We start from the raw sequence: 26,221 nt of genomic DNA on the forward strand, positions 1-26,221 counted from the left end.
GGTGAGAAAGAAAGGGCAAAGGTCACAATCGAGTGCACAGGTCTGTCACTTATCTACGGAGCTCTACTCTGATATAGTTTTTCACTAGTATTTTCCAATTCATCAACATCAAAAGGGGTTTGAGAAGATTGTTCCTTTTCCAAGGAGATCTGATGGAAACAAGGCCAATTTCAAAACCTGTCTCTTTTTCCTGTCACCAGCTCCTCGGCAGCCCGCCGGGCGGACTGACCTGGAGCTGGGGCTCCATTCGTCTTCATAGAAAATGTAGTAATTTATGAGTTTCGTTCCATATTGGAATTAAGCTAATTTTCAAAATATTGAAATCTTTCTGCCAGTGGAATTAGCTTTCTCAGGCCAGCTCTATCTAATGTGATGTTTTAATCCAAATTTGGATAAAGTTTGTGTCCAGATTCACTGGAAATTGTGATTTGGCCCTGTCAGGGTTTCCTCCCCTCTCTGAACTCTGGGATACAGATGTGGGGACCCGCATGATGTGGGGACTCTGGGATACAGATGTGGGGACTCTGCTGCTTGCCAGGGGCTAAGATTTGCGATGTGACAGAGAGACTGCCAAGACTCATCAAGCCCTTGGATCGCTACCCCTTCCTGCTTCTCCACGTGGGCACCAATGATACTGCCAAGAATGACCTTGAGCGGATCACTGCAGACTACGTGGCTCTGGGAAGAAGGATAAAGGAGTTGGAGGCGCAAGTGGTGTTCTCGTCCATCCTTCCCGTGGAAGGAAAAGGCCTGGGTAGGGACCGTCGAATCGTGGAAGCCAACGAATGGCTACGCAGGTGGTGTCGGAGAGAAGGCTTTGGATTCTTTCACCATGGGATGGTGCTCCATGAAGGAGGAGTGCTGGGCAGAGACGGGCTCCATCTTACGAAGAGAGGGAAGAGCATCTTTGCCAGCAGGCTGGCTAACCTAGTGAGGAGGGCTTTAAACTAGGTTCACCGGGGGAAGGAGACCAAAGCCCTGAGGTAAGTGGGAAAGCGGGATACCGGGAGGAAGCACAGGCAGGAATGTCTGTGAGGGGAGGGCTCCTGCCTCATACTGGGAATGAGGGGCGATCAACAGGTTATCTCAAGTGCTTATATACGAATGCACAAAGCCTTGGAAACAAGCAGGGAGAACTGGAGGTCCTGGTGATGTCAAGGAACTATGACGTGATTGGAATAACAGAGACTTGGTGGGATAATTCACATGACTGGAGTACTGTCATGGATGGTTATAAACTGTTCAGGAAGGACAGGCAGGGCAGAAAAGGTGGGGGAGTAGCACTGTATGTAAGGGAGCAGTATGACTGCTCAGAGCTCCGGTACGAAACTGTAGAAAAACCTGAGTGTCTCTGGATTAAGTTTAGAAGTGTGTGCAACAAGAGTGATGTAGTGGTGGGAGTCTGCTATAGACCACCGGACCAGGGGGATGAGGTAGATGAGGCTTTCTTCCGGCAGCTCACGGAAGCTAATAGATCGCATGCCCTGATTCTCATGGGTGACTTTAATTTTCCTGATATCTGCTGGGAGAGCAATACAGCAGTACATAGACAATCCAGGAAGTTTTTGGAAAGCGTAGGGGACAATTTCCTGGCGCAAGTGCTAGAGGAGCCAACTAGGGGGGGCGCTTTTCTTGACCTGCTGCTCACAAACCGGGTAGAATTAGTGGGGGAAGCAAAAGTGGATGGGAATCTGGGAGGCAGTGACCATGAGTTGGTTGAGTTCAGGATCCTGACGCAGGGAAGAAAGGTAAGCAGCAGGATACGGACACTGGACTTCAGGAAAGCAGACTTCGACTCCCTCAGGGAACGGATGGCCAGGATCTCCTGGGGGACTAACATGAAGAGGAAAGGAGTCCAGGAGATCTGGCTGTATTTCAAGGAATCCCTGTTGAGGTTACAGGGACAAACCATCCCGATGAGTCGAAAGAATAGTAAATATGGCAGGCGACCAGCTTGGCTTAATGGTGAAATCCTAGCGGATCTTAAACATAAAAAAGAAGCTTACAAGAAGTGGAAGGTTGGACATATGACCAGGGAAGAGTATAAAAATATTGCTCGGGCATGTAGGAATGATATCAGGAGGGCCAAATCGCACCTGGAGCTGCAGCTAGCAAGAGATGTCAAGAGTAACAAGAAGGGTTTCTTCAGGTATGTTGGCAACAAGAAGAAAGCCTAGGAAAGTGTGGGCCCCTTACTGAATGAGGGAGGCAACCTAGTGACAGAGGATGTGGAAAAAGCTAATGTACTCAATGCTTTTTTTGCCTCTGTCTTCACTAACAAGGTCAGCTCCCAGACTGCTGCACTGGGCATCACAAAATGGGGAAGAGATGGCCAGCCCTCTGTGGAGATAGAGGTGGTTAGGGACTATTTAGAAAAGCTGGACATGCACAAGTCCATGGGGCCGGACGAGTTGCATCCGAGAGTGCTGAAGGAATTGGCGGCTGTGATTGCAGAGCCATTGGCCATTATCTTTGAAAACTCGTGGCGAACGGGGGAAGTCCCGGATGACTGGAAAAAGGCTAATGTAGTGCCAATGTTTAAAAAAGGGAAGAAGGAGGATCCTGGGAACTACAGGCCAGTCAGCCTCACCTCAGTCCCTGGAAAAATCATGGAGCAGGTCCTCAAAGAATCAATCCTGAAGCACTTGCATGAGAGGAAAGTGATCAGGAACAGCCAGCATGGATTCACCAAGGGAAGGTCATGCCTGACTAATCTAATCGCCTTCTATGATGAGATTACTGGTTCTGTGGATGAAGGGAAAGCGGTGGATGTATTGTTTCTTGACTTAGTGATCAATGGCTCCATGTCTAGTTGGCAGCCGGTGTCAAGTGGAGTGCCCCAGGGGTCGGTCCTGTGGCCGGTTTTGTTCAATATCTTCATAAATGATCTGGAGGATGGTGTGGATTGCACTCTCAGCAAATTTGCGGATGATACTGAACTGGGAGGAGTGGTAGATATGCTGGAGGGGAGGGATAGGATACAGAAGGACCTAGACAAATTGGAGGATTGGGCCAAAAGAAATCTGATGAGGTTCAATAAGGATAAGTGCAGGGTCCTGCACTTAGGACGGAAGAATCCAATGCACCGCTACAGACTAGGGGCCGAATGGCTAGGCAGCAGTTCTGCGGAAAAGGACCTAGGGGTGACAGTGGACGAGAAGCTGGATATGAGTCAGCAGTGTGCCCTTGTTGCCAAGAAGGCCAATGGCATTTTGGGATGTATAAGTAGGGGCATAGCGAGCAGATCGAGGGACGTGATCGTTCCCCTCTATTCGACATTGGTGAGGCCTCATCTGGAATACTGTGTCCAGTTTTGGGCCCCACACTACAAGAAGGATGTGGATAAATTGGAGAGAGTCCAGCGAAGGGCAACAAAAATGATTAGGGGTCTAGAACACATGACTTATGAGGAGAGGCTGAGGGAGTTGGGATTGTTTAGTCTGCAGAAGAGAAGAATGAGGGGGGATTTGATAGCTGCTTTCAACTACCTAAAAGGGGGTTCCAAAGAGGATGGCTCTAGACTGTTCTCAATGGTAGCAGATGACAGAACGAGGAGTAATGGTCTCAAGTTGCAGTGGGGGAGGTTTAGATTGGATATTAGGAAAAACTTTTTCACTATGAGGGTGGTGAAACACTGGAATGCGTTACCTAGGGAGGTGGTAGAATCTCCTTCCTTAGAGGTTTTTAAGGTCAGGATTGACAAAGCCCTGGTTGGGATGATTTAACTGGGAATTGGTCCTGCTTCAAGCAGGGGGTTGGACTAGATGACCTTCTGGGGTCCCTTCCAACCCTAATATTCTATGATTCTATGAAAGACCCTCTACGCTTATATGCTACCACCTTAGGTTTAAAACTTCCCCAAGGCACAAATTCCTTTCCTGGTCCTTGGATGGTATTGCTGCCACCACCAAATGATTTCCCCAAAAAGTCAGGAAAGGGTCACTTGGAATCCCTATCCACCCAAAATATCCCCCCAAATCCCTTCACCCCCTTTCCTGGGGAGGACTGAGAAATAAATACCAACCAGTTGCCTTAGTAATGTGAGCACAGACCCGATCCCTTGACTTCAGGACACTGAAATCAATCAGGTTCTTAGAAGAAGAATTTATATATATATATATATATAAAGTAAAAGACTCACACCTGCAAAATCAGGATGGAAGGTAACTTTACAGGATAAATAAAAAGATTTAAAATACAGAGGATTCCCCTCTGACTCTGCTTCACAGTTACAAAACAGGAATGAAACTACCTCTTAGCATAGGGAAAATTCACAAGCTAAAACAAAAGATAATTTAACGCATTTCCTTGTCTTACTTACAATTTTTGTAATCTTAGATGAATCATTTTAGGTACATTTTCAGGAGATGTTTTACGTGCCCCATCTCTCTCTCCGTCCGGAGAGGGAACAAAAAAAGAGAGCACAAACAACCTCCCCCCACTCCCAGATTTGAAAGTACCTTCTTTCCTTATTGGTCCTTTTGGTCAGCTGCCAACCAGGTTATTTGAGCTTTTTAACTCCTTACAGGTAAAGCGATTTAGTACACCTTCCCAGGAGGGATTTTATGTTACCCTTATCTCTATGTTTATGACAGGCCCCATTGCTATTCATAGGATTTTTCCAACCAGGTCCCATATTATATCCATGATTGTGGTGTAGCCTGTTTTAGACAAAAGAACTGAGGACAAAATGAGTGGGAGCTACTCTCGGGGATGGGGGCGGCATTGGTTAGAACCATTAGGGGGCAGCTCTTGTGGGGACAGTGCTGCATGGGTGAGAGCCCTTAGAAGGAGCACTTGAGGGGCAAGAGGTCTCAAGGAGCTGTCTACAATGTTCCAGGGCCCCTGAGGTATGTCAGGTTGGAGCAGGCTCTGTAGGCAGAGCCCTGAGCTGCCTATATGTGCTCAGTTTCCCCGTATCTTAGAGTTCAGGCAACATCCTCCCAGATCCAGGAGTTGGGATTCTCCTCAGGTCGGGTCTCAGAGGTATCCCTGTTACATTAGAAACTGCTGGGGAATTTGTGGTAGGATGGACTTAGCAGAGCTGGGATTTGCCCACAATAGCTGGAATACTGGCCCTGCTCCTGCATGATACGCCGGGGATAGGTAATGACAAAATGCTCAGGTCTACACTTTATCTGGCATGCAGATCCCATGTGCTTGAGACAGAGCCGACAGCTCCCCACACCGAGTCATGCACCCCAAACCCTTCAGTACAGCACCCTGTAGCGCCATGCTGTGCCCCTGAGGGAGCGCACCCTCGACTGACCCCCCACATCACTCCCTGCCACACAGCACCTGCTAGACAGGCATTGGGGTCAGCACTGACTTGCTAGGAGAATGTTCCCTTTTAGGTCGCCCACCCCACTCCCTGCAGCTCACCACAGTGCCTGCTGGCTATTGGTGTCAACCAGACTCCCCACTGCAATGCCTTGGATTACTTCATTGGAAAGGTAGCCTAACTACTGACCACACTGGGCCTTGTCTATGTTGGGCGTAGCCTGGGGGCTGCTTTAAATGGAGCCCACTGGCTGTGGACCCATAGGGGGCACTGGCCAGCTGGGCACTCTCCGAGCCCATCACCTCCCAGCCACTCTCCTTTGCCTGCTCTGTCCTACCCACAACATGCCCCATCCGTTATGGGGGCTGCAGTTTCCTGCCCTCTTTTTAGCAAAGCCTACAGGGTGGATATAGGAGTAGGGTGGACGTGCACGCCCAGTACTCACCCACACAAAGCCGGCTTCAGCCCTGGCTGCTGTGACAGTGACTCCATCCACCTGGACAGTCACCGACCCAATGTAGAAAACCTGTGTGTTCCCACTGTTCTCGCTCTTGGCCATGACATGGAAGGAGGGCAGGCCGGAGGCATCCCTGCAGGTCTTGACCACCGTGTAGGTGCAGTTGCCATGGAAATCATACGCCCGGCCATCGAAGGTGCGGTAATGAAAGTATCCCCCGGCCCTGCACGTGCCCCGAGAGACTGGCACACACTTTGGCTGCTCATTTATCATCTTGCAAATAGTTCCTTCCCTACAGCGGACCACACTGCACGATGGCTTTGGAATATCTAGTGGGGAAAGACAATAGAAAGACAAACAGCAGACTAATCAGTAACATCTGTCTATCTCTCCCCTGACACGCATTGTTATATCTATCTATCACCATGTACTCCTCTGTCTCTCTTCCTCTATCCCCATACACACTTCCTTTGCATCATTCACAAACCTCCCACGAGTCCCATGCTGAGGAAATCTCTGCATGTGTGTGACAACAGCAAAACCAGATCCTGTGTCTCCTTCCCCGCAATGCGCGGCAGAGGTGGTTCAACACCTATGGGCATGATGCCGGCATCGATCAGGCAAAGGATTGTGGCTGGGATGTGATGGACACTGACAGTGCCCAGCTGACTGATGGCCCCCACAGCCAGTGGGCTCCAATTTAGAGCAGCTCCTAGGCTACAGCCAGGGAGAAGACCTACGAGTGTGATCAGCCCCCTGACAGCTGCCCACTTGGCTCTGCTGTGCACATCAGAAGATGGATGCAGCAGAGATGAGTGTTTCCAACAAGTGTTTCCATCTTTCAAGTCAAAATTCTGTAATATTACGGGTCAGGGTTCCAGGCTAAATGAAAGGGGAGAGAGAGAGTGAGTGAGAAGGGTGAGGAGACATAATTGAAATGACTTTACTCACCCCTTGTGCAATAACCCCTCGGGTCATGTTTCAATCAGTGACTCTCCTTTACCTTGGCTGATGCAGTCCATGACGCCGTCTCTGATCTGGCATTTTTCTCCACTGGTGCAGCTGTGAGATTTGCAAGTCACCCCTCGGGCAGGAACGCAGGTGCAGTTTTCCTGGCACTCATTTCTCAGGACTGTCTCACTGGGCTGATGGGATGTTTGGGAAGGAGGAAATAACGCAATCATAGAATGATAGAATATCAGAGTTGGAAGGGACCTCAGGAGGTCATCTAGTCCAACCGCCTGCTCAAAGCAGGACCTAATCCCCAACTAAATCATCCCAGTCAGGGCTTTGTCAAGCCTGACCTTAAAAACCTCAAAGGAAGGAGATTCCACCACCTCCCTAGGGAACCCATTCCAGTGCTTCACCACCCTCCTAGTGAAAAAGTTTTTCCTAATATCCAACCTAAACCTCCCCCACTGCAACTTAAGACCATTACTCCTCATTCTGTCATCTGCTACCACTGAGAACAGTCTAGATCCATCCTCTTTGGAACCCCCTAATTTGTCGAGGGTCCTCTGTATCCTATCCCTACCCTCCAGCATATCTACCTCTCCTTCCAGTTTTGTGTCATCTGCAAACTTGCTGAGGGTGCAATCCACACCATCCTTCAGATCATTCATGAAGATACTGAACAAAACCAGCCCCAGGACTAACCCTTGGGACACTCAGCTTTATTCCGGCTGCCAGCTAGATATGGAGCCATTGATCACTACCCACTGAGCCTGATGATCTAGCCAGCTTTCTATCCACCTCATTGTTCATTCATCCAGCCCATACTTCTTTAACTTGCTGGCAAGACTACTCTGGGAGATCGTACCAAAAGCTTGGCTAAAGTCAAGGAAGAATATGTCCACTGTTTTCCCCTTATCCACAGAGCCAGTTAGCTCATCATAGAAGGCAATTAGGTTAGTCAGGCATGACTTGCCCTTGGTGAATCCATGCTGACTGTTCCTGATCAATTTCCTCTCCTCTAAGTGCTTCAAAATTGAATCCTTGAGGACCTGCTCCATGATTTTTCCAGGAACTGAGGTGAGGCTGACTGGAAATATAACTGGAAATGGTTATTTATAATAATTTCTGGCAGTGCTAAACTCAGAGCTGTGTGGTGAGGTGTGTGAAAAACTATTGTTTCATAATATTATTTCTCTTAATATTAAAAAGAGAGGCTGTCTAATGAGCAGCCCCTCTCTGTGCCTCAGTTTCCCCACAACAGACAAAGGGAATCAAATTTTCTTGCTTTTCTTGGTGCTTTGGGCATTAACAGAGCAGGGATGCCAGGCCGGATAGGCCAATACTCTGATCCACTACAGCAAACTCTATTCCTGTCTAGTGTAGAGATTAAGATATGTGAGAAAAAAGTTTAGATCAGACCCAGACTGCTTGAGGTGGTACCTTGTAATATCTCCCATGCTCGAAGCACCCACAGCTCTGCAGAGTCACACAGCCCTGGCCATCGAAGAGGAAGCCCTCGTCACACTGGCAGCCTTCAGCACAGGTCTCTGGGCAGTCCATGATGTCTCCAGAGCAGGTGGTGGAGCAGAGGTCAGCGCAGACCTCGTAGTGGCTGTTAACAGGGCAGCTCACAGCTTAAATAGAGAGAGAAATAAAGGATGGATGGAAAGATCTCACACCACAGCCTAGAGGGACAGACATGAAGGAGAGGACAGCAGGACAGGGAGGAGAGGAACAGGGCACCTTTCTAAGGGAACGTGAGATTGTTGGCTCCCACCCAGAAGACTTCCAGAAGAAGCCCAGAGGCCTGGAACAAGATGCTCAGTAACACTGATCCCCTCCCTTCCCCAGTGCGTCCCAGAGCTCCTACACTGTGGGTGCATTTACCGCAGAAGGAGGCGCTCCTCCAGGGCTCCATGGTGACCTTAACCTCTTGGCAGGCTGTCACGTAGCTGTGGATGTTCTGGCACAGGACCTGTGCGTCCCCGTTTCCCAGGCACACATCGTACAGACAGTTGCTCTGATACACGCTGGGGCTGACCGCGCCGTGGCAGCCTGCGAAGGGGCCGTTGGGGTCTGTGAGCAGCTCACAGTAGTTATGCCCTTTGAAGACGTCCTTCTTCTTCTCTTCGCAAACTGGACAGCTGTTTCCAGCACATCTGTCTGTACAGGATGCTCCTGGGATCTCGACTTCCCAAGCAGAGCCAAATGCTGCCACATCAGGGACTCTCCTGCCACTGGGGAGCAGGAACTCCTCGTCCTGCTGTCCATTGTAGTTCCCGCACAGGCCACACGTCTGGCCCTGGTAGGTCCCTGGGATGGTGACTCTGGCCTGGTAAACCAGGTCGTAGCTCACACTGAGGCCAAAGTCAGCTTGCACCAGGACATTAGTGCCGTGTTGATATGCTCGGAGCTGCCCATTGACCATTATCACGGGGAGATTTTGGGATACCCCGTCCACCTGGAAAAGACAGCACATTCCCCTATGAGCCAGTAGGATGGACACTGCATCGTGCGTAGGGGCTATGGACAAGTTTTGAGATTCAGTTCTCACTGAAGCCATGGGTTAAATCCAGAATGACTCATGACTCCCGAGTTCACTTTGCAATGGTTTGTCCTCACCTTCCAAGCTCTTGACATTGTCACCCTGGCCTACATTTCTGATCTCATCTCCCAGGCACCTCCCTCCCTCCTGATCCTCTCTCTCTATCTTTCCCAACTCATCAACCCATGTTTGGCCTGCTCCTTCTCATGCCAACTCCTGGACTCAGAACAGTCTCCTACTTCTTCTCCATCTCCCACCCTCAGCCCCTAAAAACCCACTTCCCTGGTGACGCCTCCTTCCTTCCCCTCCCTCTCCTATCTCAAACAATTTCCTATGCATTGTGTTCAATTTGCCCCAAATTAGACTGCAGGCTTCACAGGGCACTATGCCATGGGACAGATTCTTCGACACAGAGGCCAACGGAGATATAATGGGGAGGAATTTTACCCCATGTTTGCAAAATGGGAGGTATGTGGATGGGGTTCACCAAATAATTAATACTCATAAATAGGGGTATAACCAACAAGGGAGGCAAAGATGGAGCTGAGCTGGAGGATGCTCATCTCACCCAAGACATACTTTGACATAGCAGCATCCCTGAGTAGCACTTTCTACCATTTCTAGCTGGGTAGGAGACTCCATCCCATTCTGACAGAAGATGACCTGGCTTCAACCATTCACGGCTTTGTCGCTTCCCTGCTGGACTATATTGCAAGCTGGTATACCCGGGCATGAAGCATTCAGCACTTAGGAATATTCAAGTGCTACACAGCTCTGCAGCATGCCTCCTCAGCAACACTGGCTGCTGTACACGTTAAACCTGTCTTCCGCTCTCTCCCCTGGCTTCCCATAGAACAAGGAATCCAGTTCAAGTTCTCAGTCCTTATCCCAAGGCGCTCAATGGCCTGGGAGCAGGCTATCTAAAAGATGAATTAAACCCCCAGGTTGAAGACTGTGGTTGACAACTTTCTTCCATTGGCACAATGGAAATCACATCAATAAGGATAACCTTTGTCTCTGCCAGAGATAAAGCTTTATTAGGAGTTTGGTCCAAGTCTGGGGAATGAACCGTCTCAGGAAGTAAGGACCCTCACTAACCTGGCCACCCTCCTTTCCAAGTGCAAGGTACGTTCTTAGACCACCTTTCTCCAACATATATATATATGGCAACATGCGTATACATTTATCATTATAAAAAAATCCACAACAAAACACCCCACTGCACACACATCTTTCCTGGGGAGAGGAGGAGAGAACAAACATGTGGTAGATGTTAGTCACGTTGCTTAATGTGTTTCTGGGAGGGGCTTAAATACCATGTGGATGAGCCTGGTATATGAACCATGTAGCAGGGTGTCCTGCCCCTCAGTGGGCCTGGGGCCAGCCAACCCTTATTACTAAGGATTACTACTCAGGCACATCTGAGCAGGAATCATATGCATCCCATATAAGAGAAGCAGGAAGAAGCCAGGCTCCTGGTCCAGCAGAGAGAGTTGTCAGAGAGAAAGAGGGGAATAGAGAGGCTGCTGGCAGGGAGTAGGCTCCCACAGAGAAACCTGAAAGTAGGGGAGTGAGACGGCAGTCAGGCAATGCCTGGGAATGGCCAGATAAGGAAGTGAATGGCTGTATGTGAAAACTCCTATTTGAATGAGACCCTTGGGAGGGCTGTTGCTATTGGATTTGTAAAAGCCTTTTGTGAGTTGTTGAGGAGTCCAAGAGGGGAAGCGGAGGCAGGCCACATGCAGAAACCTTGGGCCACAAAGGGACACACAGAACAATCTAAATGAAGATCTGGAGAAGGACTTACCATGATGAGCCCCTGTTTCTTCTGCAGCAGGGTGAGTGTGATCCCATACACCTGGATGGATACCACCTTGGCCATGGAGACGTTCCCGCTGCCCCAGTCTTCTTTCTCTACACTGATAGTGAATGGTGTAAGGTGACTGGCATCGGCACAGGTCTTGGCCAGGATGTAGGTGCAGGTGCCTTGAAAGTCAAAGGGGACCCCGTCGAAAGAGAGGTAGTGGGAATGGCCAGAGGCAGAACAGGTTGCAGATCCAAATGGGTGGCATTTCTGGATGCCGTCCACCACCCTGCATTGCTCACCAGTGCCGCAGGAAAATGCCTTACACACAACCTCCCCACCAGCCTGACACACGCACTGCTCCTCGCATGAAACGCTCGGGTGGAAGGTCTCCCCGGCCTGGTAGTAAAGTCCCCTGTGGAGGCATCCGCACTGGGAAAAGGGGACACAGTGGTCAACACTGAGAACAAAGCCCTCGTCACACACGCAGCCTTCCTTACACTGGGTCGTGCATTGCACCGGGGCATAGAGGTTGCTGCATGTCAGATCGCAGCTGCTGCTGCAGAATTCGTAGTGACTGTTCGGGGGACAGGACGGAGCTGTAATTAGAACAAAGAGTTAGGTCACATCGTGCCTAAGCAATATGCGCAATGAACCATCACAGAACATGCAATTTCATTCAAGCGCCTAATTTTCTATTTCCTTAATTTGGTTAATCAATAAAAGGGCAACCTCTCTAATTCGGTCCCAGGTCTGGGGATTGGGTGCCCCAGAGACACCAGGTAATGGGATATAGACAATCTCTCTCCAAGGGTTAGGCTTCTAATCTGGTCCAAGATCAGGGTGTAGGGAGTGGAGGGCTCATGGGCCTGGAATTGTTCTGTAGAGCTTTTCACCACTAGCTTTTTGCTTTGAGTGCAGGGCACTAGTGCCTAAAACTCCTTCCCAGATGATGGCTTATGGGAGATGAGTTGGTGGCTTCCCACACCAGTTCCTAATGGACCGACATCTCAGTTACGAAGACTCCACTGACTCCCAGCTCTGATTATTTCCAGTCTCAGCAGGGAAGCCAAGGACTGGATGGACTATTACATCCCCAAACAGTGCCTCTCTGGCCTGGGGTGCAGCACATTGATAGGGCATGGTGAGGGGGCAGCTCCTATGACTGTACCCATCGTTTGGAGAGAGGGCTTCTTTGTCACTTAAACATTCTGCAGAACAGGATAAGCTGAGCATTTAGATCAACAACTACCAGCCAACAAAAACTAACAAGCCCCATGGGGCAATCAGTAGTGGACAGAGGCAACTCACAGCAGAACTTTGTCGTCCTCCAGGGATGCACCATAGCTCCAGCTTCCTGACATGCCTCGGAATAGCCAGCAACTGCCTGGCAGACGTTACTCTCCCGCCCACTGAGGACGCAATAGCCGTACACGCAGTCTACGAAGAATCCATGGGGGTCCACTTCGCTGTGACATCCTCTGAAGGGGCCATTCTTGTCTAGGATGATCCCACACTGTCCTCTGCTACCTTGTTGTTGTTTTTCAATAGCCTCTACACTTGCACATGGGGGTATCGTTACTGCAGAGCATCCTGGGAGGTCGCCCACCTTCCAACTCTGGCCAAAGCTGACTGGGCTTGGTGCCAGCGTGCCATCCCTCATGAGCAAGTCGTCCTCCCTGTCCCTGTTGAAGTTGCCACACAGACCACACACAGCTCCCGTGTAGGTGACTGGCAGAGTGACCGTGATGCGTCCTGACCACCCGGCATAGGTAACGGTGAGACCAAAGTCTGTCTGGATCACTGTGGCCCAGCCCTTTCTATACACAGTGATTTTCTTATCAATGAGGTTGAAGGGAAGGTTAATCAGGAAACCGTTCATCTGTAAGTGCAAATCATTCAGTATATGAAACATCGCTCGCTCATGGTGGAACCTCTCACTCCAGAACAGAGCTCCAGCCCATAACTATAATAAAAATCCACCTCTGTTTAACTCTTTGTCCAGTCTGCCTTGCTCCCTTCCCTACAACCTGCCTGAATCTCAGCTCTCCAGACTGGGCAGGATCCTCCAACCAGACTTTCATTACCTCTGGCTTTGGCTATTGAAGTTCCCTCCTCTCTGTGCTACCTGAGCCCCAGCTCCCCAGGTTCCCACAAACACTGGATGCTACTGACACTTTCTGACCCATCTCAAGTGAAATGGCAGCTCCCCGATCCTTAAATATCTCCATCGGCTCCCTGTTCGTAGAAGAATCCAGTTCCCATTCATTCTATTTTTCACAGTCCTTCCATGCACTGTCTGTAACCTGTGTTAATGACACAGGTGACTTTCTAGAAATGTTTTAGAGAGACTAGAGATAATTCACTCACCAGGACTTTCCCAGGGAATTGGTTGCTGACCCTGAGGTTGGTCTGATACACCTTGATCTGTAGAGGAGCGGTATTGTTCTCCTGGAAGTAGACTTCAAAGTCCACCAGTCCCTCCCCCTTCTTGCACAGGGCCGTGAGCTGGTAGCGGCAGGTGCCTTGGAAGTCGTATCTCTGTCCATCAAAGGTGGTGTAGTGCAGATTCCTTGTCACGGAGCAGGTGGCGTAGCTGGAGGGGTAACAGCCTCGTATGCCGTTCACTAGCCCGCACCTCTCCGAGTGTTTGCACGTAGCAGCCGCGCATTCGACCTGTCTAGTGGCTGCATCGCACATGCACCGTGTCCCACATGCCTCATCGACCCAGAAACTCACATTGGGGGCATAGGGACGCCCCTCAAACTGGCACCCACAGCTGCCCTTGGGGATGCATTTGCCCTGGCTCAGCACAAAACCGTCCTTGCACTGGCAGCTTTCCACACAGGGGTCTTGGCAGCTGCTAGGGGCTGACTGGTCCACACACGTGGCTGGGCAGGCTGTTCCACAGAGCTGGTACTGGCTGTTCTCCAGGGGGCACGCCATGGCTGGGGAGTGAAGGACCCACAGATTTAGCAGCAAATTCTCTCCAAGCAAAAACAGTATTTAAAATAGACAGAGGGGGATGCATCTTGTGGGGCTACGAGAGCCCTTGAATTCTGGTGACCTCAACAGGAACAGAGGGTGCTCAGCACGTTGCAGGAGGTGCTTAGCACCTTGCAGGGTCAGGTCCATTTTTAAGAAGAGTGGATACTGGATAGATACCTCTTTAATGTGTTTAATTAAATAAACACTGTGACGTTGCACTCCATATGCTTTGTGGAAGTGTGCTTAAGAATATGATATATCTGGAATAGGCTGTATGCTCAATGCCCCTTGTATGGTGTCATTAGGTTGTAATGTAAGCTTGTAATCTACTAAGTGTGTTCATCCTAATTGTTTGCCTGTATTATTTCTAGATCTGGAGTTAGGAGAATAAAATATAAACTTGTATCACTGAGGTAAACATATTAAGTGGAGGCCATTAAGGGTGCTCCAGAAACAATCAGTTGTAAATGGATTTAGTTACTTGAAAGCCTTCTTGTGTACCTGTGAGCCAGCCCACGGGGAATGGGTACTAGGGGTCTTACAGTGACTTGTGACCATGTCACCTGATGATAAAATCCATCTTAAATCTGGTACTTTTCCATTTAGAAGGAGGGGTGGGGACCCAGAGAGACAAAAGATTCCCGCCTTGTGCCAAAGCTATAAACGGGGGTGGAGCAGGATAAAGGGGACCAGTCATGAGAAAACCCCTGCTTACCACCTGAGATGTCTGCTGGATCTAACAAAGACTGTACCAGTGGAAAGGACTGGGCTTAGACTAGGAAGGAGTGTAGTCAGTGAAAGAAGCTTACTGGAACATCTTTGAGGGTGAGATATTACCGATAATCAGTTTCTTAATGTATTAGGCTTAGACTTGCGTTTTTTGTTTTATTTTGCTTTTTCACTTACTTTGTTCTGTCTGTTACTTGAAACCACTTAAATCCTACTTTTTATTCCTAATAAAAATCATTTTTGTTTATTAATAAACCCAGAGTAAGTGATTAATACCTGGGGGAGCAAACAGCTGTGCATATCTCTCTATCAGTGATATAGAGGGTGAACAATTTACAAATTTACCCCGTATAAGCTGTATACAGAGTAAAACAGATTTATTTGGGGTTTGGATCCCATTGGGAGCTGGGTATTTGGCTGCTGGAGACAGGTAACCTGTTGAACTGTTTTTAGTTAAAGTGTGCAGCTTCGGGGGCGTGACCCAGACCCTGGGTCTGTGTTGCAGCAGGCTAGTGTGTCTGGCTCAACAAGGCAGGGTTATGGAGTCCCAAGCTGGTAGGGAAAATGGGCTCAGAAGTAGTTTCAGCACATCAGGTGACAGTCCCAAGGTGATCTCTGTGACTAAACTTGTCACAAATACTATTGGGAATTGTGTGATTATAGGAGATTTTAACTTCCCAGATATAGATTGGAGGAAAAATGCTACCAAAAACAGTATGGCCCAGATTTTCCTGGATGGGATAGCTGACAGATTTCTTCACCAAATACTCACTGAACCAACAAGATGTGATGGCATTTTACATTTGGTGAGTAGTGAGGACCTTGTAGAAGAACTGGTGGTAGGGGACAACCTGGGTTCAAGTGATCACGAACTAATTCAGTTTAAACAAAAATAGATCTGCAACTAGGATCCTTGATTTCAAAAGGGCAAACTTTAAAAAAAAATAATAATAATGGAATTAGTTAGGGTCCAGGAAGTAGACTGGACCGAAGAACTCAAGGATTGAATGTGGAGGAGGCTTGGAGTTTCAGAAACAATCTGAAGCCTGCATTCCAAGCAAGGGGGAAAAATCCATAGGGAAGGGTTGCAGACCAAGCTGGATGAGTAAACGTCTCAAACAGGTGATTAAGAGAAAGCAGAAAGCCGACAAGGAATGGAAGAAGGGATGGATCAGGAAGGAAAGCTACCTCTTGAAGGTCAGAAGGCGTAGGGATAAAGTGAGAATTGCCAAAAGCCAAGCAAAGTTGGACCTTGCAAAGGAAATTATAACCAAGAGTAAAATTTTCTATAGCCATATAAATAAAAAGGAAAGAATAATAATAGAATCATAGAAGATTAGCATTGAAAGAGACCTCAGGATGTCATGTAGTCTAATCCCCTGCGCCACACAGGACCAACACCAACTAAATCATCCCAGCCACGGCCTTAAAAACCTCTAAGGATGGAGGTTCCACCACCTCCCTAGGAATCCATTCCAGTGCTTCACCACCCTCCTAGTGAAATAGCGTTTCCTAATATCCAACCTAGACCTCCCGCACTGCAACTTGAGACCATTGCTCCCTGTTCTGTCATCTGCCACCACCGAGAACAGCCGAGCTCCGTCCTTTTTAGAACCCCCCTTCAGGTAGTTAAAGGCTGCTATCAAATCCCCCCTCACTGTTCTCTTCTGCAGACTAAACAAGCTCAGTTCCCTCAGCCTCTCCTCGTAAGTCATGTGCCCCAGCTCCCTGGTCATTTTCATTGCCCTCTGCTGGACTCTCTCCAATTTGTCCACATCCTGTCTGTACTGGGGGGCCCAAAGTTGGACACAAAAGTGGGACCACTAAGCACTGAGGATGGGGTGGAGATTAAAGATAATCTAGGTATGCCCCAAAACCTAAAAGAATACTTTGCCTCAGTTTTTAGTAAGAGTAATGACGAGTTTAGGTGTAGTGGCAGGCTAGCTAATGTGAACAAGTATATGGAAGTAGAAATTATGGTATCTGAGGTGGAAATCAAACTCAAAAAGCTTAATGGGACTAAATCATGGGGCCTGGATAATCTCCATCCAAGAATATTAAGGCAACTGGCACATGAAATTGCAAGCCCAATAGCAAGGATTTTTAATGAATCTGTAAACTTGGGGGAGAATTTCTAATATTGGTCCTATTTTTAAGAAAGGGAGAAAAGTGATCCAGGAAACTACAGGCCTGTTAGTTTGACCTCAGTTGTATGCAGGTCTTTGAAAGAGAAAGCAGTTAAGGAAACAGAGGTAAATGGTAATTGGGATAAATACATGGTTTTACAAAATGTAGATCATGCCCGACCAACCTGATCTCCTTCTTTGAGGAGATAACTGATTTTTTAGATAAAGGAAATGCAGTAGATCGTACGTACCTGAATTTCAGTAAGGCATTTGATACAGGTCCACATGGGAAATTATTACTTAAATTGGAGAAAATGGGGATTAATATGAGAATTCTAAGGTGGATAAGCAACTGGTTAAAGGAGAGACTACAACAGGCCATACTGAAAAGTGAATTGTCAGGCTGGAGGAAGGTTAATCCTCAGGGATTGGTCTTGGGATCAATCTTATTTAACATTTTTATTAGTGACATTGGCACAAAAAGTAGGAGTGTGCTAACAAAATTTGCAGATGACACAGAGTTGGGAGGTATTACCAATACGGAGGAGGACCGGAATACCATACGAGAAGATCTGGATGACCTTGAAAACTGGAGTAATAGAAATGGGATGAAATTTAATAGTGCAAAGTGCACAGTCATGCATTTAGGAACTAACAACAAGAATTTTTCTTCTAAGCTGGGGATCTATCAGTTGGAAGTGACAGAAGAGGAGAAAGACCTGGGTGTATTGGTTGATCACAGGATGGCTAAGAGCCACCAATGTGGTGCAGCTGTGGGGAAAAAAAGGCTAATGCAGTCCTAGGATGCATCAGGAGAGGTATTGTCAGTAGCGACAGGGAAGTATTAGTACCATTATACAAGGCACCGGTGAGACCTCATCTGGAATACTGTGTGCCATTCTGATCTCCCATGTTTAAGAAAAATTAACACAAACTAGAACACATGCAGAGAAGGGCAACTAGGATGATCCAAAGAATGGAAAACCTACCTTATGAGACAAGACTCAAAGAGCGTGGCTTGTTTAGCCTAACCAAAAGAAGGCTGAAGGGAGATATGATTGCTCTCTATAAATACATAAGAGGGTTAAACACCAGGGAGGGAGAGGAGTTACTTAAATTAAGCACCAATGTTGACACAAAAACAAATGGACATCAACTGGTCATCAACAAGTTTAGCCTTGAAATTAGATGATACCCATCACAGGAGTGAAGTTCTGGAACAGCATTCTAAGGGGAGCAATAAGGGCAAAACACCTTACTGGCTTCCAGACTGAGCTTGATAAGTTTATGGAGCGATGGTGTGATGAGACTGCCCACAATGGCATGTAGCTGATCTGTGAGTGGTAGCAGCAATGTCTCCAACAGCCAGTGATGGGACATTAGATGGGCAGGGTTCTGAGTTACAACAGACAATTGTTTTCCAGGTGTCTCACCCACATGATCAGGGTCCAGCCATATTTGAGGTCAGGAAGGAATTTCCACCCCCAGTCAGATTGCAGAGACCCTAGGGATTATTTGCCTTCCGCTGCATCTTGAGCCACAGGTCACTTGGTGATTTAAACCAGTGTAAATGGCAGATTCTGTAACTTGAAGTCTTTAAATCAAGATTTGAGGACATCAGTAACTCAGCCAGAGGTTAGGGGTCGGTTACAGGAGTGGGTGGGCGAGGTTCTGTGGGCTGCAACGTGCAAGAGGTCAGACTAGATTAACATGATGGCCCCTTCGGACCTTAGAGCAGTAGTTCTCAACTCAAGGTCCACAGGTCGCTGTGGCCCATGTGACATCCTCTAGGCCATACAGGTAGTATATATAGTGTGTGGATGCAGCACATATAACACCTAGAGAGCTGCATATGCGGCCCACAATGGGAAATAGGTTGAGAACCACTGCCTTAGAATCTATGATTTTATCAGTGACTTAAACTGTCACCATCTTACCACCGCTCCCATGTGTTATCAGTGGACGTTAGATACTCCAAGTGACAGGCACCTTAGCAATTCCAAGGACAAACAAGTACTGTGGGTACAACAGAACCCAGAGTCCTGATTTCCCAATCACTGCTCAATCCCAAACCACTCGATCACGCCCCCTCCCAACACCAGGGCTAGAACTCAAGAGTGATGAGCCCCAGGCTCCCCGGTCTAACCAGCAGACCATAGTTCTTGGCATACAAATCTGTACTCACGGCATCTGGCCAGCTGTCTCCATTCCCCAATCCTGACCCCCTCCAGCTGGCAGGCCTCCGCATAGGCCTTCAGGGCCTCACATAGGGCCCTCCTGTAGCCGTCGCTGTGGCACAGATCGTACACGCAGTTGTCCAAGTAGACTGTAGGATCCACCTTGGTGTGGCACTGGCTGAAGGGCCCATCTGAGACCTTGGTTATCAGGCCGCACGAGGCCTCTTCCTTGTACTTTCTGGCTATGCTGGCGGCACAGGGCCTGCAACCTCCAATGCAATCGTGCCAGCAAAACTGATCCTCATCTTCCACTGCCCAGCTTTTCCCCAGGGCGGCGACACTGGGAGCCAGGTCCCCCTCTGGGGTCTCGAAGTCATCGGAGGGGTCCCCATTATAGTTGCCACACAGGCCGCAAAGGCTGTTGGAGAAGTCATTAGGGACGGTGACCCTCACGTGGTTGTTCCAGTCATAGGACATGCTGAGGTTGAAGTCGGTGCGGAGGACGAGGGAGGTGCCGCTCTGATAGAGCCGAAGGGTCCCATTGTTCAGGGAGATGGGTAAGTGGGCCCTGGTGTTATTCACCTTCATGGTGAGAAAGAAAGGGCAAAGGTCACAATCGAGTGCACAGGTCTGTCACTTATCTACGGAGCTCTACTCTGATATAGTTTTTCACTAGTATTTTCCAATTCATCAACATCAAAAGGGGTTTGAGAAGATTGTTCCTTTTCCAAGGAGATCTGATGGAAACAAGGCCAATTTCAAAACCTGTCTCTTTTTCCTGTCACCAGCTCCTCGGCAGCCCGCCGGGAGGACTGACCTGGAGCTGGGGCTCCATTCGTCTTCATAGAAAATGTAGTAATTTATGAGTTTCGTTCCATATTGGAATTAAGCTAATTTTCAAAATATTGAAATCTTTCTGCCAGTGGAATTAGCTTTCTCAGGCCAGCTCTATATAATGTGATGTTTTAATCCAAATTTGGATAAAGTTTGTGTCCAGATTCACTGGAAATTGTGATTTGGCCCTGTCAGGGTTCCCTCCCCTCTCTGAACTCTGGGATACAGATGTGGGGACCTGCATGAAAGACCCTCTAAGCTTATATGCTACCAATTTAGGTTAAAACTTCCCCAAGACACAAATTCCTTTCCTGGTCCTTGGATGGTATTGCTGCCACCACCAAGTGATTTCCCCAAAAAGTCAGGAAAGGGTCACTTGGAATCCCTATCCACCCAAAGTATCCCCCCAAGCCCCTTCACCCGCTTTCCTGGGGAGGACTGAGAAATAAATACCAACCAGTTGCCTTAGTAATGTGAGCACAGACCCGATCCCTTGACTTCAGGACACTGAAATCAATCAGGTTCTTAGAAGAAGAATTTTATTTATATATATATATATATATATATATATAAAAAAAGTAAAAGAATCACACCTGCGCGCCCAGCACTTACCCACACAAAGCCGGCTTCAGCCCTGGCTGCTGTGACAGTGACTCCATCCACCTGGACAGTCACCGACCCAACGTAGAAAACCTGTGTGTTCCCACTGTTCTCACTCTTGGCCATGACATGGAAGGAGGGCAGGCCGGAGGCATCCCTGCAGGTCTTGACTACCGTGTAGGTGCAGTTGCCATGGAAATCATACGCCCGGCCATCGAAGGTGCGGTAATGAAAGTATCCCCCGGCCCTGCACGTGCCCCGAGAGACTGGCACACACTTTGGCTGCTCATTTATCATCTTGCAAATAGTTCCTTCCCTACAGCGGACCACACTGCACGATGGCTTTGGAATATCTAGTGGGGAAAGACAATAGAAAGACAAACAGCAGACTAATCAGTAACATCTGTCTATCTCTCCCCCGACACGCATTGTTATATCAATCTATCACCATGCACTCCTCTGTCTCTCTTCCTCTATCCCCATACACACTTCCTTTGCATCATTCACAAACCTCCCACGAGTCCCATGCTGAGGAAATCTCTGCATGTGTGTGACAACAGCAAAACCAGATCCTGTGTCTCCTTCCCCGCAATGCGCGGCAGAGGTGGTTCAACACCTATGGGCATGATGCCGGCATCGATCAGGCAAAGGATTGTGGCTGGGATGTGATGGACACTGACAGTGCCCAGCTGACTGATGGCCCCCACAGCCAGTGGGCTCCAATTTAGAGCAGCTCCTAGGCTACAGCCAGGGAGAAGACCTACGAGTGTGATCAGCTCCCTGACAGCTGCCCACTTGGCTCTGCTGTGCACATCAGAAGATGGATGCAGCAGAGACGAGTGTTTCCAACAAGTGTTTCCATCTTTCAAGTCAAAATTCTGTAATATTACGGATCAGGGTTCCAGGCTAAATAAAAGGGGGGAGAGAGAGAGAGTGAGTGAGAAGGGTGAGGAGACATAATTGAAATGACTTTACTCACCCCTTGTGCAATAACCCCTCGGGTCATGTTTCAATCAGTGACTCTCCTTTACCTTGGCCGATGCAGTCCATGACGCCGTCTCTGATCTGGCATGTTTCTCCACTGGTGCAGCTGTGAGCTTTGCAAGTCACCCCTCGGGCAGGAACGCAGGTGCAGTTTTCCTGGCACTCATTTCTCAGGACTGTCTCACTGGGCTGACGGGATGTTTGGGAAGGAAGAAATAACGCAATCATAGAATGATAGAACATCAGAGTTGGAAGGGACCTCAGGAGGTCATCTAGTCCAACCCCCTGCTCAAAGCAGGACCTAATCCCCAACTAAATTATCCCAGTCAGGGCTTTGTCAAGCCTGACCTTAAAAACCTCAAAGGTTTTGAGCCTGATGATCTAGCCAGCTTTCTATCCACCTCATTGTCCATTCATCCAGCCCATATTTCTTTAACTTGCTGGCAAGACTACTCTGGGAGACCGTATCAAAAGCTTGGCTAAAGTCAAGGAAGAACATGTCCACTGTTTTCCCCTTATCCACAGAGCCAGTTAGCTCATCATAGAAGGCAATTAGGTTAGTCAGGCATGACTTGCCCTTGGTGAATCCATGCTGACTGTTCCTGATCACTTTCCTCTCCTCTAAGTGCTTCAAAATTGAATCCTTGAGGACCTGCTCCATGATTTTTCCAGGGACTGAGGTGAGGCTGACTGGAAATATAACTGGAAATGGTTATTTATAATAATTTCTGACAGTGCTAAACTCAGAGCTGTGTGGTAAGGTGTGAAAAACTACTGTTTCATAATATTATTTCTCTTAACATTAAAAAGAGAGGCTGTCTAATGAGCAGCCCCTCTCTGTGCCTCAGTTTCCCCACAACAGACAAAGGGAATCAAATTTTCTTGCTTTTATTGGTGCTTTGGGCATTAACAGAGCAGGGATGCCAGGCCGGATAGGCCAATACTCTGATCCACTATAGCAAACCCTATTTCTGTCTAGTGTAGAGATTAAGATATGTGAGAAAAAAGTTTAGATCAGACCCAGACTGCTTGAGGTGGTACCTTGTAATATCTCCCATGCTCGAAGCACCCACAGCTCTGCAGAGTCACACAGCCCTGGCCATCGAAGAGGAAGCCCTCGTCACACTGGCAGCCTTCAGCACAGGTCTCTGGGCAGTCCTTGATGTCTCCAGAGCAGGTGGTGGAGCAGAGGTCAGCGCAGACCTCGTAGTGGCTGTTAACCGGGCAGCTCACAGCTTAAATAGAGAGAGAAATAAAGGATGGATGGAAAGATCTCACACCACAGCCTAGAGGGACAGACATGAAGGAGAGGACAGCAGGACAGGGAGGAGAGGAACAGGGCGCCTTTCTAAGGGAACTTGAGATTGTTGGCTCCCACCCAGAAGAGTTCCAGAAGAAGCCCAGAGGCCTGGAACAAGATGCTCAGTAACACTGATCCCCTCCCTTCCCCAGTGCGTCCCAGAGCTCCTACACTGTGGGTGCATTTACCGCAGAAGGAGGCGCTCCTCCAGGGCTCCATGGTGACCTTAGCCTCTTGGCAGGCTGTCACGTAGCTGTGGATGCTCTGGCACAGGACCTGTGCGTCCCCGTTTCCCAGGCACACATCGTACAGACAGTTGCTCTGATACACGCTGGGGCTGACCGCGCCGTGGCAGGCCGCGAAGGGGCCGTTGGGGTCTGTGAGCAGCTCACAGTAGTTACGCCCTTTGAAGACGTCCTTCTTCTTCTCTTCGCAAACTGGACAGCTGTTTCCAGCACATCTGTCCTTACAGGATGCTCCTGGGATCTCGACTTCCCAAGCAGAGCCAAATGCTGCCACATCAGGGACTCTCCTGCCACTGGGGAGCAGGAACTCCTCGTCCTGCTGTCCATTGTAGTTCCCGCACAGGCCACACGTCTGGCCCTGGTAGGTCCCTGGGATGGTGACTCTGGCCTGGTAAACCAGGTCGTAGCTCACACTGAGGCCAAAGTCAGTTTGCACCAGGACATTAGTGCCATGTTGATATGCTCGGAGCTGCCCATTGACCATTATCACGGGGAGATTGTGGGATACCCCGTCCACCTGGAAAAGACAGCACATTCCCCTATGAGCAGGTAGGATGGACACTGCATCGTGCGTAGGGGCTATGGACAAGTTTTGAGATTCAGTTCTCACTGACGCCATGGGTTAAATCCAGAATGACTCATGACTCCCGATTTCACTTTGCAATGGTTTGTCCTCACCTTCCAAGCTCTTGACATTGTCAACCTGGCCTACATTTCTGATCTCATCTCCCAGGCACCTCCCTTCCTCCTGATCCTCTCTCTCTATCTTCTCCAACTCCTCAACCCATGTTTGGCCTGCTCCTTCTCATGCCAACTCCTGGACTCAGAACAGTCTCCTACTTCTTCTCCATCTCCCAGCCTCGGCCCCTGAAAACTCACTTCCCTGGTGACGCCTCCTTCCTTCCCCTCCCTCTCCTATCTCAAACAATTTCCTATGCATTGTGTTCAATTTGCCCCAAATTAGACTGCAGGCTTCACAGGGCACTATGCCATGGGACAGATTCTTCAACATAGAGGCCAACGGAGATATAATGGGGAGGAATTTTACCCCATGTTTGCAAAATGGGAGGTATGTGGATGGGGTTCACCAAATAATTAATACTCATAAATAGGGGTATAACCAACAAGGGAGGCAAAGACGGAGCTGAGCTGGAGGATGCTCATCTCACCCAAGACATACTTTGATATAGCAGCATCCCTGAGTAGCACTTTCTACCATTTCTAGCTGGGTAGGAGACTCCATCCCATTCTGACAGAAGATGACCTGGCTTCAACCATTCACGGCTTTGTCGCTTCCCTGCTGGACTATATTGCAAGCTGGTATACCCGGGCATGAAGCATTCAGCACTTAGGAATATTCAAGTGCTACACAGCTCTGCAGCATGCCTCCTCAGCAACACTGGCTGCTGTACACGTTAAACCTGTCTTCCGCTCTCTCCCCTGGCTTCCCATAGAACAAGGAATCCAGTTCAAGTTCTCAGTCCTTATCCCAAGGCGCTCAATGGCCTGGGAGCAGGCTATCTAAAAGATGAATTAAACCCCCAGGTTGAAGACTGTGGTTGACAACTTTCTTCCATTGGCACAATGGAAATCACATCAATAAGGATAACCTTTGTCTCTGCCAGAGATAAAGCTTTATTAGGAGTTTGGTCCAAGTCTGGGGAATGAACCGTCTCAGGAAGTAAGGACCCTCACTAACCTGGCAACCCTCCTTTCCAAGTGCAAGGTACGTTCTTAGACCACCTTTCTCCAACATATATATATGGCAACATGCGTATACATTTATCATTATAAAAAAATCCACAACAAAACACCCCACTGCACACACATCTTTCCTGGGGAGAGGAGGAGAGAACAAACATGTGGTAGATGTTAGTCACGTTGCTTAATGTGTTTCTGGGAGGGGCTTGAATACCATGTGGATGAGCCTGGTATATGAACCATGTAGCAGGGTGTCCTGCCCCTCAGTGGGCCTGGGGCCAGCCAACCCTTATTACTAAGGATTACTACTCAGGCACATCTGAGCAGGAATCATATGCATCCCATATAAGAGAAGCAGGAAGAAGCCAGGCTCCTGGTCCAGCAGAGAGAGTTGTCAGAGAGAAAGAGGGGAATAGAGAGGCTGCTGGCAGGGAGTAGGCTCCCACAGAGAAACCTGAAAGTAGGGGAGTGAGACGGCAGTCAGGCAATGCCTGGGAATGGCCAGATAAGGAAGTGAATGGCTGTATGTGAAAACTCCTATTTGAATGAGACCCTTGGGAGGGCTGTTGCTATTGGATTTGTAAAAGCCTTTTGTGAGTTGTTGAGGAGTCCAAGAGGGGAAGCGGAGGCAGGCCACATGCAGAAACCTTGGGCCACAAAGGGACACACAGAACAATCTAAATGAAGATCTGGAGAAGGACTTACCATGATGAGCCCCTGTTTCTTCTGCAGCAGGGTGAGTGTGATCCCATACACCTGGATGGATACCACCTTGGCCATGGAGACGTTCCCGCTGCCCCAGTCTTCTTTCTCTACACTGATAGTGAATGGTGTAAGGTGACTGGCATCGGCGCAGGTCTTGGCCAGGATGTAGGTGCAGGTGCCTTGAAAGTCAAAGGGGACCCCGTCGAAAGAGAGGTAGTGGGAATGGCCAGAGGCAGAACAGGTTGCAGATCCAAATGGGTGGCATTTCTGGATGCCGTCCACCACCCTGCATTGCTCACCAGTGCCGCAGGAAAATGCCTTACACACAACCTCCCCACCAGCCTGACACACGCACTGCTCCTCGCATGAAACGCTCGGGTGGAAGGTCTCCCCGGCCTGGTAGTAAAGTCCCCTGTGGAGGCATCCGCACTGGGAAAAGGGGACACAGTGGTCAACACTGAGAACAAAGCCCTCGTCACACACGCAGCCTTCCTTACACTGGGTCGTGCATTGCACCGGGGCATAGAGGTTGCTGCATGTCAGATCGCAGCTGTTGCTGCAGAATTCGTAGTGACTGTTCGGGGGACAGGACGGAGCTGTAATTAGAACAAAGAGTTAGGTCACATCGTGCCTAAGCAATATGCGCAATGAACCATCACAGAACATGCAATTTCATTCAAGCGCCTAATTTTCTATTTCCTTAATTTGGTTAATCAATAAAAGGGCAACCTCTCTAATTCGGTCCCAGGTCTGGGGATTGGGTGCCCCAGAGACACCAGGTAATGGGATAT

General features: G+C 48.7%; 1 protein-coding gene across 1 annotated transcript in view; it reads right to left on the reverse strand.

The window, feature by feature from the left end:
• Positions 1 to 4,784: 4,784 nt before the first annotated feature.
• LOC144279948 (IgGFc-binding protein-like) overlaps positions 4,785 to 26,221 on the reverse strand; it is a 90,567-nt gene continuing 69,130 nt past the window's right edge. Inside the window, exons 32-45 of the mRNA XM_077841653.1 lie at positions 25,431 to 26,026; positions 22,968 to 23,541; positions 22,521 to 22,714; positions 21,527 to 21,668; positions 20,508 to 20,848; positions 19,070 to 19,643; positions 13,412 to 13,989; positions 12,353 to 12,923; positions 11,045 to 11,640; positions 8,580 to 9,153; positions 8,133 to 8,326; positions 6,742 to 6,883; positions 5,727 to 6,067; positions 4,785 to 4,796 (exon numbers count right to left, since the gene is read on the reverse strand). Of these exons, the coding sequence (XP_077697779.1) occupies positions 4,785 to 4,796; positions 5,727 to 6,067; positions 6,742 to 6,883; positions 8,133 to 8,326; positions 8,580 to 9,153; positions 11,045 to 11,640; positions 12,353 to 12,923; positions 13,412 to 13,989; positions 19,070 to 19,643; positions 20,508 to 20,848; positions 21,527 to 21,668; positions 22,521 to 22,714; positions 22,968 to 23,541; positions 25,431 to 26,026 (5,429 nt within the window). The remainder of the gene's footprint in view (positions 4,797 to 5,726; positions 6,068 to 6,741; positions 6,884 to 8,132; positions 8,327 to 8,579; positions 9,154 to 11,044; positions 11,641 to 12,352; positions 12,924 to 13,411; positions 13,990 to 19,069; positions 19,644 to 20,507; positions 20,849 to 21,526; positions 21,669 to 22,520; positions 22,715 to 22,967; positions 23,542 to 25,430; positions 26,027 to 26,221) is intronic.

Source organism: Eretmochelys imbricata, chromosome 24 (assembly GCF_965152235.1).
Source record: "Eretmochelys imbricata isolate rEreImb1 chromosome 24, rEreImb1.hap1, whole genome shotgun sequence".
Lineage (NCBI taxonomy): Eukaryota > Metazoa > Chordata > Testudines > Cheloniidae > Eretmochelys > Eretmochelys imbricata.